Source organism: Elgaria multicarinata, chromosome 10 (genome assembly GCF_023053635.1).
Source record: "Elgaria multicarinata webbii isolate HBS135686 ecotype San Diego chromosome 10, rElgMul1.1.pri, whole genome shotgun sequence".
In the NCBI taxonomy this organism is placed as follows: Eukaryota; Metazoa; Chordata; class Lepidosauria; order Squamata; family Anguidae; genus Elgaria; species Elgaria multicarinata.
The window spans coordinates 58,804,544-58,825,384 of NC_086180.1; the positions used below are offsets into that span (position 1 = coordinate 58,804,544).

The 20,841-nt window shown below is 41.9% G+C and overlaps 1 protein-coding gene across 2 annotated transcripts; it reads left to right on the forward strand.

Moving 5' to 3' along the window:
• Nucleotides 1–38: 38 nt before the first annotated feature.
• Nucleotides 39–19,214, forward strand: TRMT9B (tRNA methyltransferase 9B (putative)). 2 transcript variants are annotated; one of them, XM_063135142.1, is made up of 4 exons: nucleotides 39–160; nucleotides 14,225–14,379; nucleotides 16,015–16,188; nucleotides 17,845–19,214. In XM_063135142.1, the coding sequence occupies exons 2-4, from the start codon at nucleotides 14,226–14,228 to the stop codon at nucleotides 18,870–18,872; spliced, it is 1,356 nt and encodes a 451-aa protein (XP_062991212.1). In that variant the 5' UTR covers nucleotides 39–160; nucleotide 14,225; the 3' UTR covers nucleotides 18,873–19,214. The 2 variants fall into 2 exon arrangements, with proteins under 2 accessions (XP_062991212.1, XP_062991210.1); XM_063135140.1 differs by lacking the exon at nucleotides 39–160 and having other exon boundaries at nucleotides 14,196–14,379.
• Nucleotides 19,215–20,841: the final 1,627 nt, after the last annotated feature.

The following is a 20,841-nucleotide window of genomic DNA, read 5'->3' on the forward strand; positions in this document are numbered from 1 at the left end:
TTCATCGTCAGTACGCCGCTCCGGGTCAGGCACCGCCTCCTTCTCTCAGGGCGGGATGCTGCGGCGGTGGCGGCGGCTTGCGGCCGGCTGCCTGCGGTGCACAACAGCTAGAGGCGGCGGCTGAGGCGGGTCCTTCCCTGCCTCCTACCGGCGGGTGCAGGTAAAGGGGGAAAAACCCGAGCTGGCTCTTTCGGGAGTCGGGCGACGAGCGAACCGCAGAGGCTCCATCGTTTGAATGCAATGCTGCTGCGGGTCTCTTAGAATGCTTACGGTAGCTCGTCTATTCCGAAGAGCATTGCATATTCTACTCTCTTTGCAAATGTTCCCTGAACGAGGGCGCCGGGCTGTTCCTAAGACTTTTGGTGGCTTATGGGGACCGCATTTCTAATCATGCTTGCTTAGAAAGAGACCTTCCGAGTAAACAACCCTAGGATCGGGCTCTAAGAAAGTCGGATCGAGGTTATATATTATGCTTCATAATTCTATATGTCTGCCTCGGCTTGCATGCCCGAAGCACTAAAAGATCCCGATCATTTGTGCATATTTAAAGTCCTTCTGTTTCCTTGTCTAATTGTTCGCCAGAGATGCTGGTTTAAAACGTCATCGTGCCCTCTCTCTTTCTGTGTACCATCTCCTCATACAACTTCTCCCTCTTGCTTTCTAATCCATCCCACCACCTCTTCTCTTCATTTTGGTCTTGAAATGTCTCCATGCCGGCAGCTGCAGCCTTCCCTCCTTCCTTTGAACTATGTCGCTGTTTGGCATTCTGCAAAAACCTTAAAATAGCTCAGGTCTTTGAGGAGAAGTGGGTGGGTCTTGTTCTTACGGTTGGTTTGTTCTTGAAGCTCTGTAGCATCCCGGTGGCTAGAGGCTGTAACTATTCTGCGATTTGACTCTTGTCTGTTGGACTGGCTTGGGAAACTTTAATTTGTTGCCTTGCAAATCTCCAGTTTCTTCCATTCGTTGGCCTCTTTGCTGTTTCTCATGTTTCATCTGTGGTTGCTTCAGATATGCCATTTCCCTACCTCTGAATGGGAAAAGACATGCACATATTGGGCTGTGTCACCCTCGGGTATTATGAAATAGTGGATAGTAGGAACTTATACTGAGTCAGATCATGGGTCCACCTAGCCCAGCATTGTCTACATGAGACTGGCAGGGCACCTCCGGGGTTTCAGGCAGAATTAGCTTTGCCTGCGGAGGATGGGGATTGAATTTGTGATTTTCTGTGTACAAAGCATGTATGTGCTCTATTGCTGAGCTACAACCCTTTCCCGATTGAGGTTCCCTGTATCAGAAATGATATGTGCTTGCCAAATGTGGATGTGCACATGCCTTTTTCCTATACAGAAGTGATATTCATGTAGGGAAATCAACATGATCCGCTTAATCTGTGAAAGGGGAGGGGGGTGCCAAGGAAACAAATGTGGAATAGCTGGAGAAACCGGGTAGAATAATTTCACCCCAGCCTACTTCAGTGGCAGGATTTCATTTCCAGACAAACAGAAATGTGATAGTAATCTTTCAGGTGTGTGCGTGCTGGTCGCTTTGCCAGGAGTGGCAGGTGGCCAGGTGATGCCTTGCTGGTTTTGCCTTCTGTTGCTAGTCTCCACCTTGTGTTTGCATATCTGTGCACCAAATACGTTTTCCTCCCATAGAACATGGTAGCCATATGCTACCATCTTAAACTGTGCCTTGTTTATCCAGGTTCTCAGTACCGTTGTATGTTTCATGTTCCTTTTTAAAAAGTCTGCTTCATGGCAGTTTTGTTTAAACCATCCTTTTGTGTGTGCAGGGGGGATATTTCTAAAGCTTATTGGGTGTGGCAGAGGATTATCAGGGGAGTGAGAGCAAGTGTGTTAAATGCAAAACAATAAACCATGTGTATTGAAATTCGAAACAAGGCATAGTTATATAATGGAAGTGTGTGTAACTGGATGGCAGCTTTCAGTGGCCTCAGAATGCTTTGATTCAGAATTAGGAAATATTTATCATGAAGAGAAAGCTTGTTAAATCTTAATGGACTTGGAGATGTTTATAAATATTTACTAATTATTCCACTGAGATTGGTGTTATAATGTTGTTGTTTTTGCCAAGATTTATTTTCATAAATCTTAGGAAGTTATATCCAGTAATAACACATGCATAATACTGGTTTTAATACATTTGTTGCATATTGTTATAATACATTGTTAAAATATTTTAGACGAAGCCCCTTCCTTTTATTTTATTTAACTAATTTTATGTATTATATTGTATTTAGTGTTGTTCCCCACCTCAATCCAGAGAGAGAGAGGTGGGTAATAAATAAATAAATAAATAAATATTATTATTATTTTGCAAATCGATGTAGCTTCCTTACCCAGAGTTCCCTGCCCTTTACAGTCCTTGAAAACTCAATAAAAAGCATTGATTGCACATTACTTTTCCACTGGATATAATTTTTGTAATCATTCTGGTGCTTTCTCTTCTTTTACTATCTTAATGAATACGAGAACCATATGCATTTATATGGTTCACATTCTGTAGTTTCACGTGATATTCTTGACTTACTCTGGACAGCTGGCCCTGTAGATGTAAAAAGTACAATACTAGGAGTAGGGTTTTTTCAAGAGTGGCACCTGTTTTGTGAAATGTCCTGCCTAGAGAAGGAAGCAGATGCTTTGGACTTCTAGAGGGTTAGCAAGGACCTTCTTATTTTTAAGTGGGTCTTGGGAGAGTGATCCTGATGTTTTCTTTGGATTTAAGGTCGATGTTTAGTGTTGTGGTTGTTTTGATTTTAATTATAATAATACGTTGGGTTATTATTTGATATTCTATTGTTTTTTTTTTATAATGGGACATGTCCTGAGGGCCAGTATGATTACAGGGAAACATACAAATTCTAACAAAATTAATTATGAAGACTTGATCCCATAAACATAATGGAAGAATTTAGCAGTGATGTTAGGTCCATGGGTGAAAGTTTTTGTGTGTATGTTTAGCTTTAATACAATCTGTGATGGATGAAGGTCTAGAGCCACGGAAGTGATGCAGGGGTGTGGCTGTCACAGGAATATTACTGATACCGTCCCTGCATTTTCAGCATTGATTATTTTAAAAGGTAAGGCCTGAATCTTCCCTTTAAACTATTGGAGACATAAGGAAAACTGTGTAGGCAGATTTCTCTTCAGTTGCTCAGAAGTAAGCTTGATCCTTTCAGTCAATGAATGCAGAGGCACTGGGATAATTGCCAAGCACTTTGGGCATGGAGTATTATATATCTATATACTTTAAAACATTTGGATCTGAATAAAAATATCAGATGCATGTTTTCCTTCTGTCCAGTTATCATCTTTTTGTACTTGGTTCTGAGGTTAAGTAATAGAAATGCCAATTGAAGACAAAAGGACCTTTCTGCTCTATAGCAGTGTAGAGCATTTAAATACCTTACCAAATTAGGTCGTTCATTCTTTTCTGGTTTGCAAAGAAAGAGGTGAGTAGAATAATTTCAGTACTGCTACTAGGATAGATAAGGTACAGAGGAAAAAATTCCACTTCACTTATCATTATTTCAACTTTGCCTGGTTGTGATGTGAACCGTGCATTTGATTACGTTTCTGACTGTGAATCAGGATTCCAAAAAAAGACATGAAAAAGTGCTAGAGGCAAGCTATGTTGCATGAGTTTTTGAAAATCCTTTAAAGGCCTAGCATGAAAACCATCAACATTTTCCTATATTTGCTTATGTTCTTTGCTGAAAACACATATCAAAGGAGTTGCTCAAAAAATGATAGGATACTTCAGGATCTATAGCTACTGAGTTTTAAGCCTATCTGATAAAAGCATCAAAACAGATTTTATCAGTAGCAGTATCTGTAGGAATTAGCAAATTCAGCAGGCTGCTGGGTGTATCTTCACCCAGAACTATTAATTACTAGCAATGGCCACTGAGGGAAGGGACATCACTGTATGACTTCATGTACTTCAAAAGAGTAACTGTGGCAGGGCTCCGAATAACAGTCATTTTGACACAACCGCTGGAACAGATGCAGTCAAATGATGGATTGTTTCACTTAATCCCCTGTGCAGATAGTCAAACTAGAGAGAAATGTGTGCATGTATGGGGGCAGGGGAAGGTCTGATGGCTCCACCCCTGATCCCGAGACTTTGGGTTGGATCAAGACTTAGGCCCATTGATTTCAACAGCTCTGCTCTGAAGAATTCTGGATCCAACCCATTGATTGAAATTTTTATTTATTTATTTATTTTATTTATTTATTTGCAATATTTATATCCTACTCCTTATCTGAGGATTTCATAGTAGTGAACCAATGGGATAAAAGAATAAAAACAGAATAAAAATATCATTAAAATACATTTTAAAAGAACAGGTACAGACTGAACTACAGCCAGTCATTCTGGGAAAGCTTCTTGGAACAATAATGTTTTCAGGAGGCATCGAAAACAATGCAATGTTGGCACCTGCCTGACCTCTACCGGCAGGGATTTCCATAAGAAGGGGGCTACCACACTGAAGGCTCTTCTGGTGGAGTCCAGAGAGGCCATAGGTCATCTCTGTACATAAAACCCATACATGTGAGTTCTGAATGTATATTCTGTGTCCTTTGACTATGTTCAGGATCTACAAAGATTGGGATGCATGAGCCCATGTAGAAATTCTGATTAATGTGTAGTGGAGAGATTGGGGCCACTAGGCACAAACACAATCCTTTCCTCCCTGTGAACATTTCTACCCAATTTGACCATCCTCACAGGCCTTTTTATTGTTTGCATCTATTCTATTTCCCAAATTTCACCCTGTTTTTTCAATGCCATGAAGTCTGGCTGCGTCCATGTGGTTAATATTGGTGGTTGTTAAGCTTATGGGATCTAGTAGTTATTGAGAAAGCCACATCTTTCTTCTGATTACTTCTTTGTGATTTGAGTTGCATAATGCAAATGGAGGGAATGACCAGGTACAAAGACAGTTAACTAAATGGAAGACAGCATTATTCTAGGACAGGGGTGGGTAACTGTGGGAGGTCCATTTTTTGCCCATGGGCTGCAGTCTATGGGGCACTGAGGCAGTCTGTGGTGTGCCCCCCAAAGTTCTTTAAAAAGGGGGGGGGAATCGCTAGTTTGCTAGAAGCAAACCACGCTGTACTGCTACAGAGCGCTACAAGGGTTATATTTAACTTGTTTTCAAGCTATATCTAACTCTTTTGGTTTTCTATAGCAACTATGGGCACCATTTGTTTTGATATGGGGAGTGATGGGAACCGCACCAGTTTGGTGGGGTGGGGTGGGTCCCATTTCTACCTCTGTTCTAGGAGAAGAGAAGCAATCACTTATCAACAAATAAGAAAACTATCATAGATTAGACATGTAAGTTAAAACCATAGTTTGAATTCAGTCCGGAAAGCAGTAGGAAGCTACTTTAGGCTTTACAGTCCTAGTGTGACTTACCCAGTAACTTATCCTGTTAGGAAATGCTGCCACATTTAGCTACATTAGCTAAAGCAGGGACCACAGTAATAATTTTGAAACTCTATATCTCATAATTCAAAATCCTTGCTGTTTGCCCTCCAAAATAGTTTCATTGCCTAAGTATCCCTGTTTTCTCATTCTTCTTTTCCAAAGATGTCCCTCCCTCATCCTACACCTTCTCCTTGGTTACAAGTGCTGTCACACTGTAGATTGCAGTTTCCAGACTCCTTGACATGCATGTTGCCAAGTGGAATAGAGAGGAGAGGCTGTTGCTATGAGATGCAAAACTAGCAATTGGTGAATCAGACTCACAGCATCCCTAATGACATCCCTATTCAGAAGACACCTTAAACCATAATGGTTAAGGCTTTTTAAAGGTAGTTTACGGTGTCTTCTGAACAAGGCCATTGTATTCTAGCCCTGGTTATGGTTTAATAATTTGTGTGGTGTGGTAGATGCACACTGGGGACCCAAAGGGATTAATAAGACCCCTTGACCTTTGGCAGCCCTGAACTAAAGTTTCCAAATGGACATAGAAGGCTACTTTGGAAGTGGTACATTGCAGTGAGCTTTGAAGTTACAGAGTAATGAATGAAGGTTTTTGGGTCTCAATCTGAAAAGAAGTATCCCAGCCACTATGTCAGATTGACTTGCTAAGAAGGTATGCCACCAATACGCCCAAGTTGTAACCGGAGCACCATTGACTTCCTAGGGAAACTACAATCCATTGACCATCTCCCAAGAAAGACCATCCTAGCTGCCATAGATTTGGAGGCCTTTTGTACCAACATCATCCACAAAGATGGACTATAGCCATCAGGAATATCTTCCCTGATGGTACTACAGCACATCTAGCTACCAAACTCTGCCACTATGTACTTATCCACAATTACTTCAGCTTCGGGAAGAACATATATTTATCAATCAAGATAAAGGTTTCTATTGACTGCTATTTTTAATGGCCACTATTAATAATGTAATCACCATGTGTACCTTCTTATTTGATTTCCCTTTGACCTAACTGTTTACAATTATCTCTCTGTGTTTACACACACACACACAACATTTCATGCATCTGATGAAGTGCCCTGCAGTCCATGAACTCTTATGCCATAATAAGCTTATGCACAAGATGATTTTTGCCCCAATCTGGAACTTTAAGCACACTGATAGGAAAAGAAACTCTCAAAGCAGCATATATGAGCCACAAGAGAGGCTGAATTTCCTCAACAGTGTCTTCTATAAGCTCCCATCAGTCCTCCATTTCTTCAATCACTGTCCTGGTTCCCAGTCTGAGATTGAGTCCAAAACATGGTAAGCATTATCATTTATATACAACGAGGAAATGTTGAATAATTCATTGATGGAGAACCAAATTCAATGCTGTGTTGTTAATATTTAATTCTACTTCAGTGGATTGGATAATAAAATCTAATCAAGAACTACACATTGGCTTGGAAAATGTGATGGATACTTCAATGCATGACTCATCCACAGGAGATAATATATTCATTCACATTAAAAAGTCAGTGGCAGCAAATACACTTTTAATTAGCTGGGCAACATCAAAGAATAATCACCATACTTTTAATCTTGCTGTGAACAGGATGGGAGGTGTTTTTTTTTTTTTTTAAAAAAAGCACTGATTATAATTGCAACTTTATAGAGAGTTTATCAATAATGCAATTCATTGAAAAAGCAATTAATGCCATAGTTTTAAATATCTTAGCACAGATAGAGACAAGGTCTTTATGGAATGATTCTAATCTTGTAGGTTGATAAAAATCCTCCTGAAATTCCAAATTTAACTTCAGTAAAAAATCCTTGTCATGTGACTTGTGAGGAAAAGGATTGCAATTCCCCCTCCCTTGGCAGGGTTTACATGCTTTTAAAAGCTGAATGACTGGCAACAGTGAAACAATTGAAGGTTTTCCCTGTGTAAGAGATGGATTCTTGGAGTCTGAACCTTTGAGCTTTCTACTGGTCATTAACCCATTAAGGGCACAGAATTCTGCCAGGAAAAGGTGGCAATCCTCGAGTTGGGGAAGGGCTGGATGAAAGTAGGGAGCTTGAGGCCCTGTTTCTAGCTTTTGTGTTACTCAACCTCTAGGTAGCATTGTGGTGTAGTGGAATAGTGCAAATACACAAGTGAAAAAAATGTTTCTTTTGCTTATACAATTAATCACTGCATTTCCCCTGCTGTAAAAAACAAACACTTGCCAAAAGTGCTCTAAAGAACCAGTAAACAACAGCATCAACTAAAGAACCAGTAAACAACAGTGAGCAGGGAATGATGATTGCATAATAAATGCCTTGTGGATTAAAGCCCTCAGTCACTGTCCAGACTCAGATCAATGGGCAGAATAATGAATGGATGTAAACGAGGCTTTGTTGCCCACATGCGGATTAAAATAACTGCATCAAGCCTCCATTATGCAAAACTGTCTTCAATTTGTGCCTTATCTCCTGTAAAATTTGAGCTCCTTTCTGTACCAGAAGGGCTGAACACTCTACTGTTCAGTAGGATCAGGATACCCTCTGTTGTCAGAGACAGATGCTAAACTGATCAGGAACCCATGACTCCCAGCTACATTTCCCTGGAATCTGAAACTCCACAGTCTGTCTTTCCTATTCACATGGGGTGCTCTGGCACAATAGATAGGGTGGCTGGGTCTTAAGGGTTACACATTGCACAGGATAACTGGCTTAGGTGCATCTCTTTACCAGAGCCTAACCTGCATGCTTCAGTCTTGGAGTTGCCATCTTTCATAACTGTACTAGAAACTACCCTTCTGGCTGAGGTATCTCCTTCCTTACTGTTCCAAATTCCAAAATTTTATTATGATTACTGTTGACCTCTTATCAGAACTTGAGACCGCATAGGTCTTGAACAAAGTTTTTTTTTTAAGCCCACCAAAAGTTCTGCAGAAAAGAGTTAAATGTTGATAGCCTTTAAATGAGCCAACAAGAACGCATTTTTGTTATAATTACACATTAAGGACTAATGACTCACTTCCTTTCAGAAAAGGCCTACAAATATTACAGTATTCCAATGTGCTTCCACTTCACATAAAGGCTAAAACATGCCCTCTTTCCGGCTCATAGAAATGATTTTGAATAAACAAGGAAAGAGAATTGTTCTGTCGGAAGGTATTGCTATGTGTGTGAGAGAGGAGGCTTCCAGCTGGATGGTGTTCTTAAAAACGTCAGTGCACTCAAGCAACAGATTTATGGGCAGCTGCTGCTGAAATATTATTTCATTGTTGCTAAAATTTTAGACGCTAGGTAAAAATTAAGAACTAGACAAGCCCCAGAGGGTAAAATCTGGCCACCAGGCCTGAGGTTTCATGTCCCTTGAGGTAGTCGGGAGAGACATCTTACGTTGTTCCAAGCTTTGTAACTGTCCAATGCTTCTGCCTGCTCCAAAGCTCAGTGGGACCGGGAGAACCAATCCCTTCATTCTCCCAGGCAGAGTCTTATGCTGCTTCTGCCTGCTCCTGAAAGCCCCTGCTTGATTTGAGAGACCTATTTTCTTCCTTCTCTCATGTGTTCTGTCGTATACAGAGGAGGTGGGAAGGACTAAGTGGTGAGCACAGATAGCGGCTGGCCAAAAATATGTGGACCCTTAGAGTAGGGGTATATAAGAATTTCCTTATGTGATGAGAACATAAGAAGAGCCCTGCTAGATCAAGGCGAAGGTCCATCTGGTCCAGGATTCTGTACCCAAGAGTAGCCAGTCAGGTGGCTCTTCAAAACTGATAAGAAATACCTGGCAGAGTGACTCATCTCCACTATCTGGTAGTTAGGGTACATGGTCTCTGAATATGGAGATCCCCTTTGATATAACTATTAGCTATGACATTTATGAGAACAATCGTAATTGAGGTTGGGGCAAGGGACCTTGCCACTTCCAAAGCCCAGCCAGCATGCTCCGGCCAGATTGAGAGGTAGAGGGCAGCTTTGCCAGTGGTCCTTTGTAAACTAGAATCCTTCCTTCATTGAAATCAATGGCATGGGGGGCAATTAGCTATACATTACATTGCAGAAGAGCCCAGAGGGATTTTGGATCCATCAGATCCAAAGCAACCTCCAACCCAGCCCCCGAATGCCCTGTCTTGGTCCTATTGCCAGCAGTAGGTTTACATGAGGGGTGCAGAACTTCCCACCAAGGGTGCCCTGAGCCTGTACTGCCACTGAATTCTCCACTCCCCTGTGGAGAAAGCTCTCTACTCCCTCCCCCAGAGATCCTCATACAGATCACCTCCCTCCCACTGCTGTTAGCAGCAAGGAAAGAGCGATCGGTATCAGAATCACTGGTGTGTGTGTATGTGTGTTTACATATATGACCCTACGTGGTCACGTATAACCTGGCTTCAGTAACTTCAGAGTTAGATTACTGCCATGCACGCTACGTAGGAGATACCCTTGAAGACAGTTCAGAAGCTGCAGCATGTGCAAAAAGTTGGGGACCAGAAGGTCTGAGCATATAACAATTCTGTTCTAATTGCGCTGGCTGTTCATATGTTTCCAAGACCAATTCAAGGCGCTGGTTTTGACCAATGTGAATAAAGTTTCTCTCCCTTTGTCTTATAGGGGCTGTCTATATGCTTTAAAAGCCTCGTGGTGGCGTTGCATTGGTTATACGATGCAGCAGCCACCGTGGGGCTTTCCTGTAAAGCTTTGAATAAAAATAGTTTGGAACTTACCCTGACATTTTTCCGGCTGGAGTGAGGTGAATACGGCCTTCCAATTGGTCGCTGGTAGCCAGGATAAGGGCGGGCAGAGCTTCAGTACCTGGATGACCATCGGAAACCCTGCGCTTCCTCCTGGCATGGGGATTACCCTGTACCACCCTGCAAGAGCAAAACTGCGCGGTTTTGGGGGAACATAGCACCAATGCACTTACCTCATAACATTATAAACCTCTATGCTGTTTTACTTTGTCAATTTTTGTTTTACTAGTTTTTAAAATAAAAATGTTGATTGTGTAAAAAAGCATAATGTATTATTGTAACTTTTAAACAATGTTAGATAGGGTATATGAATGATTCATTGGCCAGTTCTTCATCACCTCAGCTCAACAGTCCTAGGCAACGACTTTGTTCTGGATGACTGCTTGTGTTTATGTTTGGAGATGCCTGCAGTTGCAAGGGGTCAGTAGAAGAAACTTTGCTGTGCTGCTTGGTTCACTGGTGGTTTCTGCAGGAATAGTGGGCCAGCAGCCTCCTTCCCTTGCTAAATAATAATGCAGTCAAACTGCCACCTACACACGGCGCTCTCGATTTCATGGAATATGTGACAATATTGTATGGGTCAGTTTTCAGTTTTGATTGGTGCCAAACCTAGCAGGGGTGGAAGGTTTAAATCCTACTTCCCCCAGGACTGTGACCCCAAACCAAATTGGACCCCCGGCAACTGCTTTTAAATAGTACTGTGGAGGGAGGTTTGCATGGCTCCTCCCAGCGCCTGTGGCAGAAATTCTTCCTTGCTGCGGACAAGTCAGAATGGCATGGGACATGGCTCTCCATGCATACTGATCCACCCACAGAGACTTCCTTCATGCAAGGAGGGACCTGGCCCAACCAGTCCCCCCACCTCTGAGGAAGGAACTCTCTGTGCATGTATCTGTCTGCATGGAGAGCCCTTTCCCATGCTAACCAAACAAGTGGGTGTGGGGAAGTGTTTCTGCCACAGGCATCAGTGGCAAAAGGCATGGCCACATCATACGTCAGCAATGGGAGTAAGGCTAGGATGTATAGACCCACAACCGCCTCCCATGTTCTTTAGTTTGTTTCTACATTTGTTTGTTTATTATTACATTTATATCCCATTCCCCCCCCTCTTATAAGGAACCCAAGGTGGCTTACATAGTCCTCCTCCTTTCCATTTTATCCTCCCAACAACCTTGTGAAGTAGGTTAGGCTGACTGGTTCAAAGCCACCCAGTGAGCTTCATGGCTGAGTGGGAACTAAGACCCGGATGTCCTGAGACCCAGTCCAACTCTATAACAGCTACACCACACTGGCTTTCATGTTTGGAGTTGTTGTGTGAACCTCTCTATCCAGTTTGGTTCTCAGACAGTCCCAACCAGCTAAACTCTGAAGTCAGGGCTGCAAGCTTCTCTCCCATAAGTAAAACATCGATTCTGTATACCTTTTTTTAAATATAGGTTTTCAGTTGAGGGATATTGTTATGATTTATATCTTGGATTCTCAAATAACTTTGTGGCATGTTTTCCTTCAATGCCCTCATGAATTGCACTTCACCATATCCTGCAAGGAACGCACTATTCACTCACTCATTCACTCACCCATCTGGGATCTCTCCACCAAACTTCCATCAGATGACCCAGTTTAAGAAATCCTGGTTTACACTATTGGAGCACATTTGTATTGATTTTGAGCTTTGCTTGACGATTTAACCTTCAGCCGAGGTAGTACAATGCATTGTTGGCATAAGCTGGCAATTCTGTAAAGTGGTTTGCACTTAGTATGAAGAGCTATTCTCTTTCCATTTCTGTTCAAGACGTGCAGGGATGGGAAGAAAGGTTTCCAATGGAGTGGAAAGGACACTTTGGTTGCTATTTATGAACCACTTAAGAAGACTTATGTTTACTGAGTTCTATGGGATTGAACTGGTTTAAGCACAAGAAAGCTTAAGTGGCTTATGATTTGCACCGAACACTGAAACCATGAGGGCAGGGTGAGAAATTAAAATAGCAGCAACACAAAGAACAAGGAGTGTATGGGATGAAAATTGCAACAGGCTTATTCTTTGGAAAATGGACAATTGAGACATGAGCAATTTTTTAAAAAAACCCATAAACACTAGGGGTGTGCACTCCGTCCCAGAATTATCTGGTAACCGGAAACATCTGTGGAGCATTTGAACTTCCAGAGTGGAGATTGGCTGCATCTAAACCCAACAAATAATCTCAGAGTGGCGACAAGCCCAATCGGTGCTTCTAATGTCTCCGTAATTATTCGACTGTTGTGTGTGTGCACGGTGTGTTCAATTGAAAACTTCCCAATAAGGAACATGGGGTGGGGCAGTTTTGATAATTGATATATTATTGACATCTGTGGCTAACCAATTAGGAATTGCCACAGCACTGTCCGTGACTGTGTTCTGTTCTCCAATCACAGTGTTCAGGGGAGGGAATTTTCTCACGGTCCTTGATTCCACATGTTCATTGCTGTTCTTGGTGTTGCGGTGTTTCTTTAGGTCAGAGAGAGAGAGAGAGATTTTATCTTTGCACACACAGTGCAGAGTGAGATGGGGGGAGTTTGTTTGCAAAGTGAGATTTAGAGGAAGAGAGGGGGGAAGGGAGGGAGAGATATCTATGAGATCTCAAGACGACTCTGTTTATTTGCAGAGAGAGAGAAGAAGAGACAGAGGGACCTGTTTCACCTGTTCCACCCCCAGCATATGTGCATGTGCCTGCCTGTTCTGTTAAAGCTTTTTCCTCCAATGTGCCTGCCCGTCCCACCTTGCAGGGCTGGGTTGCGTGATGATGATGATATTTCCCCTTAAGAGTTTGATGTGCTGTAGCTCTCCTTCTTCAAAGTTGAGCCTTCCCAGCATTTGGCTTCAAAGTTAGAAGTGTCTTCTTCTTGTACTTGCACGTTTGTGTGTTTTGGGATTGTGCAGTGCACACAAGCAGTACACAATTAATAAAGCACACTTTGATCACATTCCATCATGAATTGTGGGAAACACTGACTGCTGCTGCTGCTTTGCTGGTTCTGGCCGTGGGGGGGAGAGGGAGTGCAGGGCTGGTTGGTTGGTTGCGCCTTTCTGCTTGGACTCCTGGAAGTCAGCCACAGTGTGAAAGTGCTGCTGGGCTGGCATCTTTAGTGAATAAGTTTCTACACCTGAGTCAGGCAGGCTGTTTTTTTCTCAGTTAAACTATTACTACTATTGGTTGGCTGGGCTTCCAGTGCAGGGTGGGTGGGTGGATTTCGTTGTCATCATCGTCCTTCTCCTCCTTCCATGTAGCCTCCTATGGGGAAGCTGTATTTGCCTTGACTCAACTCACTCCAATGTGCCTGACTGACAGTAAGGGAGAGGTGCCTCCTTGTCCTTGTCCTGTCCTCCTTGTCCTTGTCTGTCTGCAACAGACTCCTTGTCCTGTTCTCTCTGAGGTTGGGTAAGCTGTGTGCTGCTGTTGTGACATTTATTAATACATTTACTTATGTATTATTGCGCTTAATACTTTCCCGCTGCTTCATTTCCCTCTTTCTCACGAGAGGTACCTGAGAGAGGACATTTGAGTTCAGACTTTAAAAAATTCCCTATAAATCACTGCATAAAGGGATCCACTGTAAAATTGGCATGCCTAAAGCCCGCTTTAAAATCTGTCACAGTGCCAATTTTCATGTGTTTATCTTTAAAACTGAGGGAGCTGTAAGCATTTATGTTAATTCCCATTGATGAGAATGTACCGGTTACCCGAAAACAGAATGGTTCTTTGATGGGTAATTCAACGAGGTGGAGAGAGGGACCCGCTCCAGAAACTGAGGCAGAGAAATACCTCCTTAGTTACGTCCTCTTTTCAAAAGAGGAAGTACAGAACGAGCACGAGGCCCATTGAGTCCATTTTTGTAACATTTTGTAGAGGAATCCTCCTAAGAGTCTGTAATACTATTAGTGTATATGGAGGATTGCGGGGCGGGGGGGCGCCCCTGTTGCTGTGTCTATAGAATTTAATGTGTATTTGCTGTTCAATGCATATTTGGTTCTTTGTGTTTTATAGGATGGAACATGAGGCTTCCCAGCTAGAAAAACAGCATGTACATAGTGTCTATAAAAGCACAGCAACTTATTTCAATGACCTACAAGACAAAGCATGGCCTCGTGTTCGACAGTTTCTACTAGAGCAAAAGCCAGGCAGCCTCGTTGCTGATATAGGTACGTTATTTTTTTTAGCACAAAGAGGCTCAGTGGTACAGAATGCTGACTGGCCATTGGGGTTGGTGGGGGAACAGAGTACTTGATGGGAGAAGGAATGGAATATTCTGAACAAGAGCACTCCACACTCCACTTGTATTTATTATATTTTACAAGGTATTCAAGAAAAATAGCTTGTTGATTTGTGTAAAAAAAAAAAAAGAAGGAACTAATTGTACAGTTTTCCAGGCAATAGATTATTCTGCTTTTTAATAAGAATCTCAAATATTGAGAACATTGGTACTTTCTTAGTAGCTCTAGCCAAAGCATATGCCAGGTTTTATTGGGAAAATCTAAGTTTTATTTAACTTTTTAGCTTGCAATCCTATGCATGTTAGTCAGGAAAGAAGTCCCACAACTCCCAGCATTCCCCAGCTAGCTAACTGGTGAATGCTGGGAGTTGTAGGACTTTTATTTCTGTCGAACTAGGCACAGGATTGTGCCTTTATTTAAAATACTATTGGGCTGCCTTTCTGGGCAGGAGCTCTCCTAAGGTGACTTGCAAGAATAAAATCCTACATACCATAATCTCTCCAGTATAACTGCAAGAGCTCTGATGTGCGCCAGATGGAGGGCGCAAGAGGAACTTTTTCATGCTTTCTCAGGTGCTGACTAGCCTAAAAAGCCCACAAAGCCCTGGCACTGCTTTTGCCAGGCATTTCTCCCAGCAGGACACGTGAGCAGAGTCCTCTGATGCAAACTCCTGTTTTCTCTTGGCAGAGACACTTGCAGGTCATGGAGAAGAAAGTCTCTTAGGCTTCTTGGAGTACAATTGCTGCTCCAATCTCTTCAGGCATTTCTTAAACTAGTTAATAACACAACCAGCCTAGAACAGCCTTCCCCAAAGTGGTGTCATTTGGATATTACAGACTACAACTCCTATCAGCTCCAGATGGCCAAAGGTCAGAGATGATAGGAGCTGTAGTCCAAAGCATCTAGAGAGCATCCTATGGCTCCAGTGATATCTCACAAACCTCTGAGGCAATTTTCCAAGTGGTTGCTGAGCAGTGATTCCCTAGGGTTAAAAGAAGTTGTTACTCTGTTCCCTCCAGTGCTCCTTCCAGCAGGAAACAGATCTACACCCCAGAGGCCCCTGCAGGACAATCTTTCCTTTCTCAATGGAAGTGTGTTTGGAAGAGCCAGAGAAGCGTAAGGGCCCCTGCACTTATCCCATTGAGAAATGGGAAACTGGTCCATCATCTTGGGTCAGTGAGGTGCTCACTGCCAGGCTGTGGGCCTGGCACAGAACACAACCCTTGACACCAGCCCTGTTTGACGTCTATTCAAAATGGTTGCTGTGTGTGTGGAGGGGCACTCGGCGCTCTAAAGTAACATGTGCCGATTGCGGAAGGCAGTTCTAGCATTTACTTGATAATATAATTTAAAAGTGATTTTTATTGACATTGGTGTAAGGAGCAGTATTTTTTCTGCTGCAACGGTATGTCTTCATTCCGAGGACATGTGCATATACATATTTTTACTCGGCTTTATTGTCAGTTGAACACTTGAGCAATAGAGGTGTGTGTAGTTTTATGTCGTTCTTCTGCTATCTGTGTAACAAAGTTTGCTGTTTTTGTTGTTGTGTCTATTTTTAAGGTTGTGGGACTGGAAAATATCTCTGTGTCAACAGCCAGGTGTTTAACCTCGGATGCGATTATTGCAGCCCTTTGGTTGAGATTGCAAGAAATAAAGGTTGTGAAGTGATGATCTGTGATAACCTTAATCTCCCTTTTCGGGCTCAGTGTTTCAATGCAATCATCTCTGTGGGAGGTAAGATATATATGAATATCTTGGAGTGGGGGAAGAAATACAAGGAATATGCATTAGACACTTCTACGTCGGTGTTTGCTAATTCTGCCCAATATAGGAAGAGTAGAATATAGGAAGCTGTCTTCTGTTGGTTCATCTTGCCCAATTTCTTCTACATCAGCCTTCCCTAACTACCACCATCTCCCACCCAGCTAGTTTCACTTCAGAGTGCATTTGTTTCATTATAAATTGATAATCTGCAAAGCACTAATTAAGTAATTATGTTATGGTGGGAGCAAAGCTGGCTGAAATCACAGAAACCAGAGGGCTAGCCAGATTAACTTTTCTTGGTGCCAGAGGTTGGGAAATCAGAGAAATATTGGTACAGATGTCTCGCTTTCCCATGGGCTACCCTGACTCGATCTGCCTTGATTCAAGCCAATTCGCGGATTTTCTTTTCTTTCTTTTTTTTTTTGTAAAAAGAAATTTGTGTAAATCATGGCCCAAAATTGCATAATTTGCACAAATTGGAGCTATAATTTGCTGCCACAATTTGTGCAAATTTCTTTTTACCAAAAAAAAAAAAAACCCCCAAGAAAAGTTACTGGATTATGGGAAAAATCCACGGCTCAGCTCATGATGATGATGACGATGACGATGATGATTCATGGTTATTAGTACAGCGTTTAGATTTCCTGTCTTCCAAGGAGGGCCAGGGAATTTCACCAATTGTACTAATTTACCATAAGAAATCCCTCTACTACTTATTTCACAATATGTATATATTGAATGTTGAAGATATTTACCTCACACAGGTTTTCTACAAATATATTTTTCTGTTTGTTCTCCTTTGTAACCAAACATTGTCCTTGTATAAATGAAACTGTTAAGCATCAGTGCTAGCACTATCATCCCATCAGGCGTCATAGGATTCAATTATTTCCAGTAAATTTTGGAAAATCATAAGACTTCCTTAACGATAATGTGAGAAAATGTGGGCGCCTATGGCAAATGGCTGAAACTTTAGATCTTGAAATTGGTGCATGGGCAAGGGAGGCTAGTTATTTTTGTGAAATAATTATACTAGCTCTCTAGTATTGACTTAGACCACCCTTCCACAGCCTGGTAGTCTTCATACTTTTTGAAATACAGCTCTTAGAATTCCTAAACATTGAAGTCCAAAACAGCCAGAGGGCACCAAATTGGGGAAGGCTGGCTTAGATAATACTTGATTTTTAAATCTGATTTTTTTAGTCTTTCAAGATCAAGATTTTTTAACTTTTGTAAACCACCCAGAGAGCTTCGGCTATGGGGTGGTATATAAATTAAATAAATAAATGAATAAATAAATGATTCGAAGCTGAGCCAGGCAGGCAGTGGGCATCCATCAGGCTCCGAAAGCACCAGATTTACTAATGATGGACATCCTTAGCCAGAGGGCAGGGATTTAGTGACCTCCATTGTTCTTTGCCCTGCCCTCCATGACTTGCAAAACAAGATTACATGATACTAAGTAGTAGAATTACAGAATAAATTATGCAAAATGATAGACATTATGCAGACTTGTATTATTTGTACAGGTTGAAGAATTGAGATTTTCCTGATGCAGAATTTTGATATTTGTAGCACAGAGTCTACACATCCCTGAGCAGAAACATATTTTTGCTTCTTTTGCAGTGATTCACCATTTCTCCACAAAACAAAGACGAATCAAAGCAATAAAAGAAATGGCCAGGGTTCTGGTACCTGGAGGCCAAATGATGATTTACGTTTGGGCTATGGAACAAAAAAATCGCCGCTTTGAGAAACAAGATGTGTTTGTTCCATGGAACAAAGCCTTGTGTTCCCAACTGCTTTCTGAATCCAACAAGGCTGGACATAAGACTGATCCTTCACATACTGTAAAATCTCAGACTGTGCATTCACATCAATTAATGGGTTCCAAATACAAGTACCCTATTACCCTTGATGAGAAGCATCCCCAAAGGCCGGATGGCTGCTTAGCTGAAGCCTGCTGTGTGAAAATTTCAGAAGAGGAAGAAAATCGATTTTACAGTGCCCTTGGGAGATCTTTTCGGTCCTGGTTTTCATCCAGATCTCTAGATGAATCTGCCTTGAGAAAGCAAAATGAGAAGGTGGAGCCTTTGAAGAGTACAGTCAGATGGACAAACAGTGCTGCCGTATCTGTTCAGCCATCGAGGCACTGCAGTTTAGACTTAGGTTGTCGAGGTCCGTTGCTGAAAGAGCAACGACTGGATGACTATGATGAAGTGTTTATGAAGCATATGGCCTGCAAAAAAATGGAGTGGCTGACGGCCTCAAGGTCACTGAGAGATTTCAATGGTGAACGGCCTGCATTGGTTCAAAGCAACAATGGAGAAACCTCATTTCTGAGTGGTCCTATAGAAAACATCAACAATGGTTATATCAGTCAAGGGAATCATTTCGCTGGCAAGCACTTGAAAAGGACTTCATCTGCTAGCTCCAGTGAGTCTATTGTAGATTCAGCTGTGGCTTTAGGAGACCATGCTGTTCACGGACAGGATACAAAAGCCTTCATGCGCTATTACCATGTTTTTCGGGAAGGGGAGCTGTGCTCTCTGCTTGAGGAAAATGTGCCTGAGGTTCACATACTAAGTTCAAGCTATGATCATGGTAACTGGTGCATTATTGTGAAGAAAACAGATGAAGAAGAGCAAACATAAACCTGAAAAATGAGAGCTTCCACCACTATTTCCTATGGACTTTTAGCCTGTCTTGTCATCCATTCCGTGTGGATTGGTACAATCTGTGTACAATGATGTCATTGTGAACAAAAGGGTACTTGACATGTTGGAATGCAGGCTTTTAACAAATACTCATCATAATTTTTTATTGCTTTTAGAAAATCTGCTTTGTGTGTTTTAAACATTTTATAATAAACGACACCTTTTGTAAGATAAGGAACAAGACATTCTTTCATTACCCCCAAAAAGAGGAAAAAAAAATCTCCCAGTGAAAACTTCAGCCCTGGGCTGAGCACTAATGCACTAATTTGCTGAGCTTTTTATTCAGCATGGTGCACATTGTAATGTAAGCCTTTGCTTTTTAAAATGATTTTATGCTTTAGAAACATTTTGCAAGAGGGATCCATGTAAAAAGTATCCAAGGAAAACAAACAAGCTTTGTGCAAGGAGATTCTATCCCAGGACTAGGCAACCTTTTGGAGCCATGGACACATTTGGCAATTTGAGAAACTTTCCAGGTCATCATCACAAAATGGTTGCCACGGGAGGCGTGGCAAAGGGAAAGTAATCTGCCCAAAAGACTGAGTACAAGATAGAGGTGGGGGCTGAGCCCCAACGCACTAAACGTCATTGAAACCACAGTTTTTAGCACCAACATGACACTATTCCACAGCAATCCCACCTAAGAAAGGGTGTTAATTTCTTTAAAACGTAGGAGAGGTAGCCTGTTGCCTACACCTGCTCTATGTGTTTCTTGAAAGGATGCAAATGTAAACTGAGGCAGTTAGTTGGCTCTGCTGATCATGAATAGTCACTCGGTGATGATGGCTGAAATGGTCTAAAGCTGCAGTCTATGCACATTTCTATGAGAGAAAATCTGACTGAATTCAGTGGGATCCTTCTGACTAAACTTGCATGGGACTGGGCTGCACAACTAAAACAGTCAGAACACTTTCCTTTTCGATGTTTAAATAAAGGTTCAAACTATTATTTATTGGCTTCATTTGTATGTAACCCTAAACTGTATTACATGAATGAGCCGTGAACTCATCAGCTACCCCCTTGCCTCTTGACCTCTGATGCTGGCTATGACGAGGCGATCAGAAATATTCTCGTCCCTTCTTAATTAATCAGTCTATTATTATTTTCAAATCTGGACTAACCGATTTAGTGAAATAACTTAATTTCAAATCATGATCTTGGCTTGTTTACCCAAACCAGGGGTGTGGATCCTCAGGCCCGTGGGCCAAATCTGGCCAGTCTGGGGGACCAAATCCAGCCCCATTCCCTGATCATCACTCACTTGGTGGTTTCCCAGCTTTTGTGCGGTTTCTCGCATGCTAGATTGAGGTCTCATGCCCCTGTCCTAAACCATTGTTAAGATTAACCACAGTTTTGGGTTCGAACATTTAATAATGTTTGCATTTAATAATAACTTGATCTGCAAAATCAGCTGCAGATTTGCTTATGTCCGTGCAATGGAAAACATGCTGGTTCCTTCATGTCAAGCTGTTGTTAAATGCACAGGAGCATGGCAGGCTTTTTTTAATTGCCTGTTAGCAATGCTGATTACAGATAAGCAGATCCAGATATCTCGGATTCATTTTAAAAATCTGCATTTCTTGTAAAAAGAGCAAATCTTAAAATTAAGCAGATGTAGTCACTTTCTTTACAGTTTATCTTTTGTTTTTCTTGAGCATAAATGTGTACCATGGTGAACACAGTTTTGCCCCCATAAAGAAAGGCAAATAGCATCATGCAAAGGTTCCTGGATTCCTTAGGATCCTGGATTCCCTGGGCTCCAATTTGAAAAAAAAACGATTGTGCCATGGACAGCACAAATATTCTGCATGGTTACTCAAGCGTAAGCCTTAATGGGGCTTATTCCCAGGTAACTGTGCATTCAATTTCAGTCCGAGTCAAGTACGTGTCATTAATTCAACCCTAG

What these genes read in the sequence shown, in the direction of transcription:
- TRMT9B (XM_063135140.1), top strand. Translation starts at nt 14,196, where the DNA reads ATGCATATTTGGTTCTTTGTGTTTTATAGGATGGAACATGAGGCTTCC. An exon ending in CAGCCTCGTTGCTGATATAG is followed by an intron (nt 14,380 to 16,014) that starts GTACGTTATTTT and finishes TCTATTTTTAAG; the next exon opens with GTTGTGGGACTGGAAAATAT. An exon ending in TGCAATCATCTCTGTGGGAG is followed by an intron (nt 16,189 to 17,844) that starts GTAAGATATATA and finishes CTTCTTTTGCAG; the next exon opens with TGATTCACCATTTCTCCACA.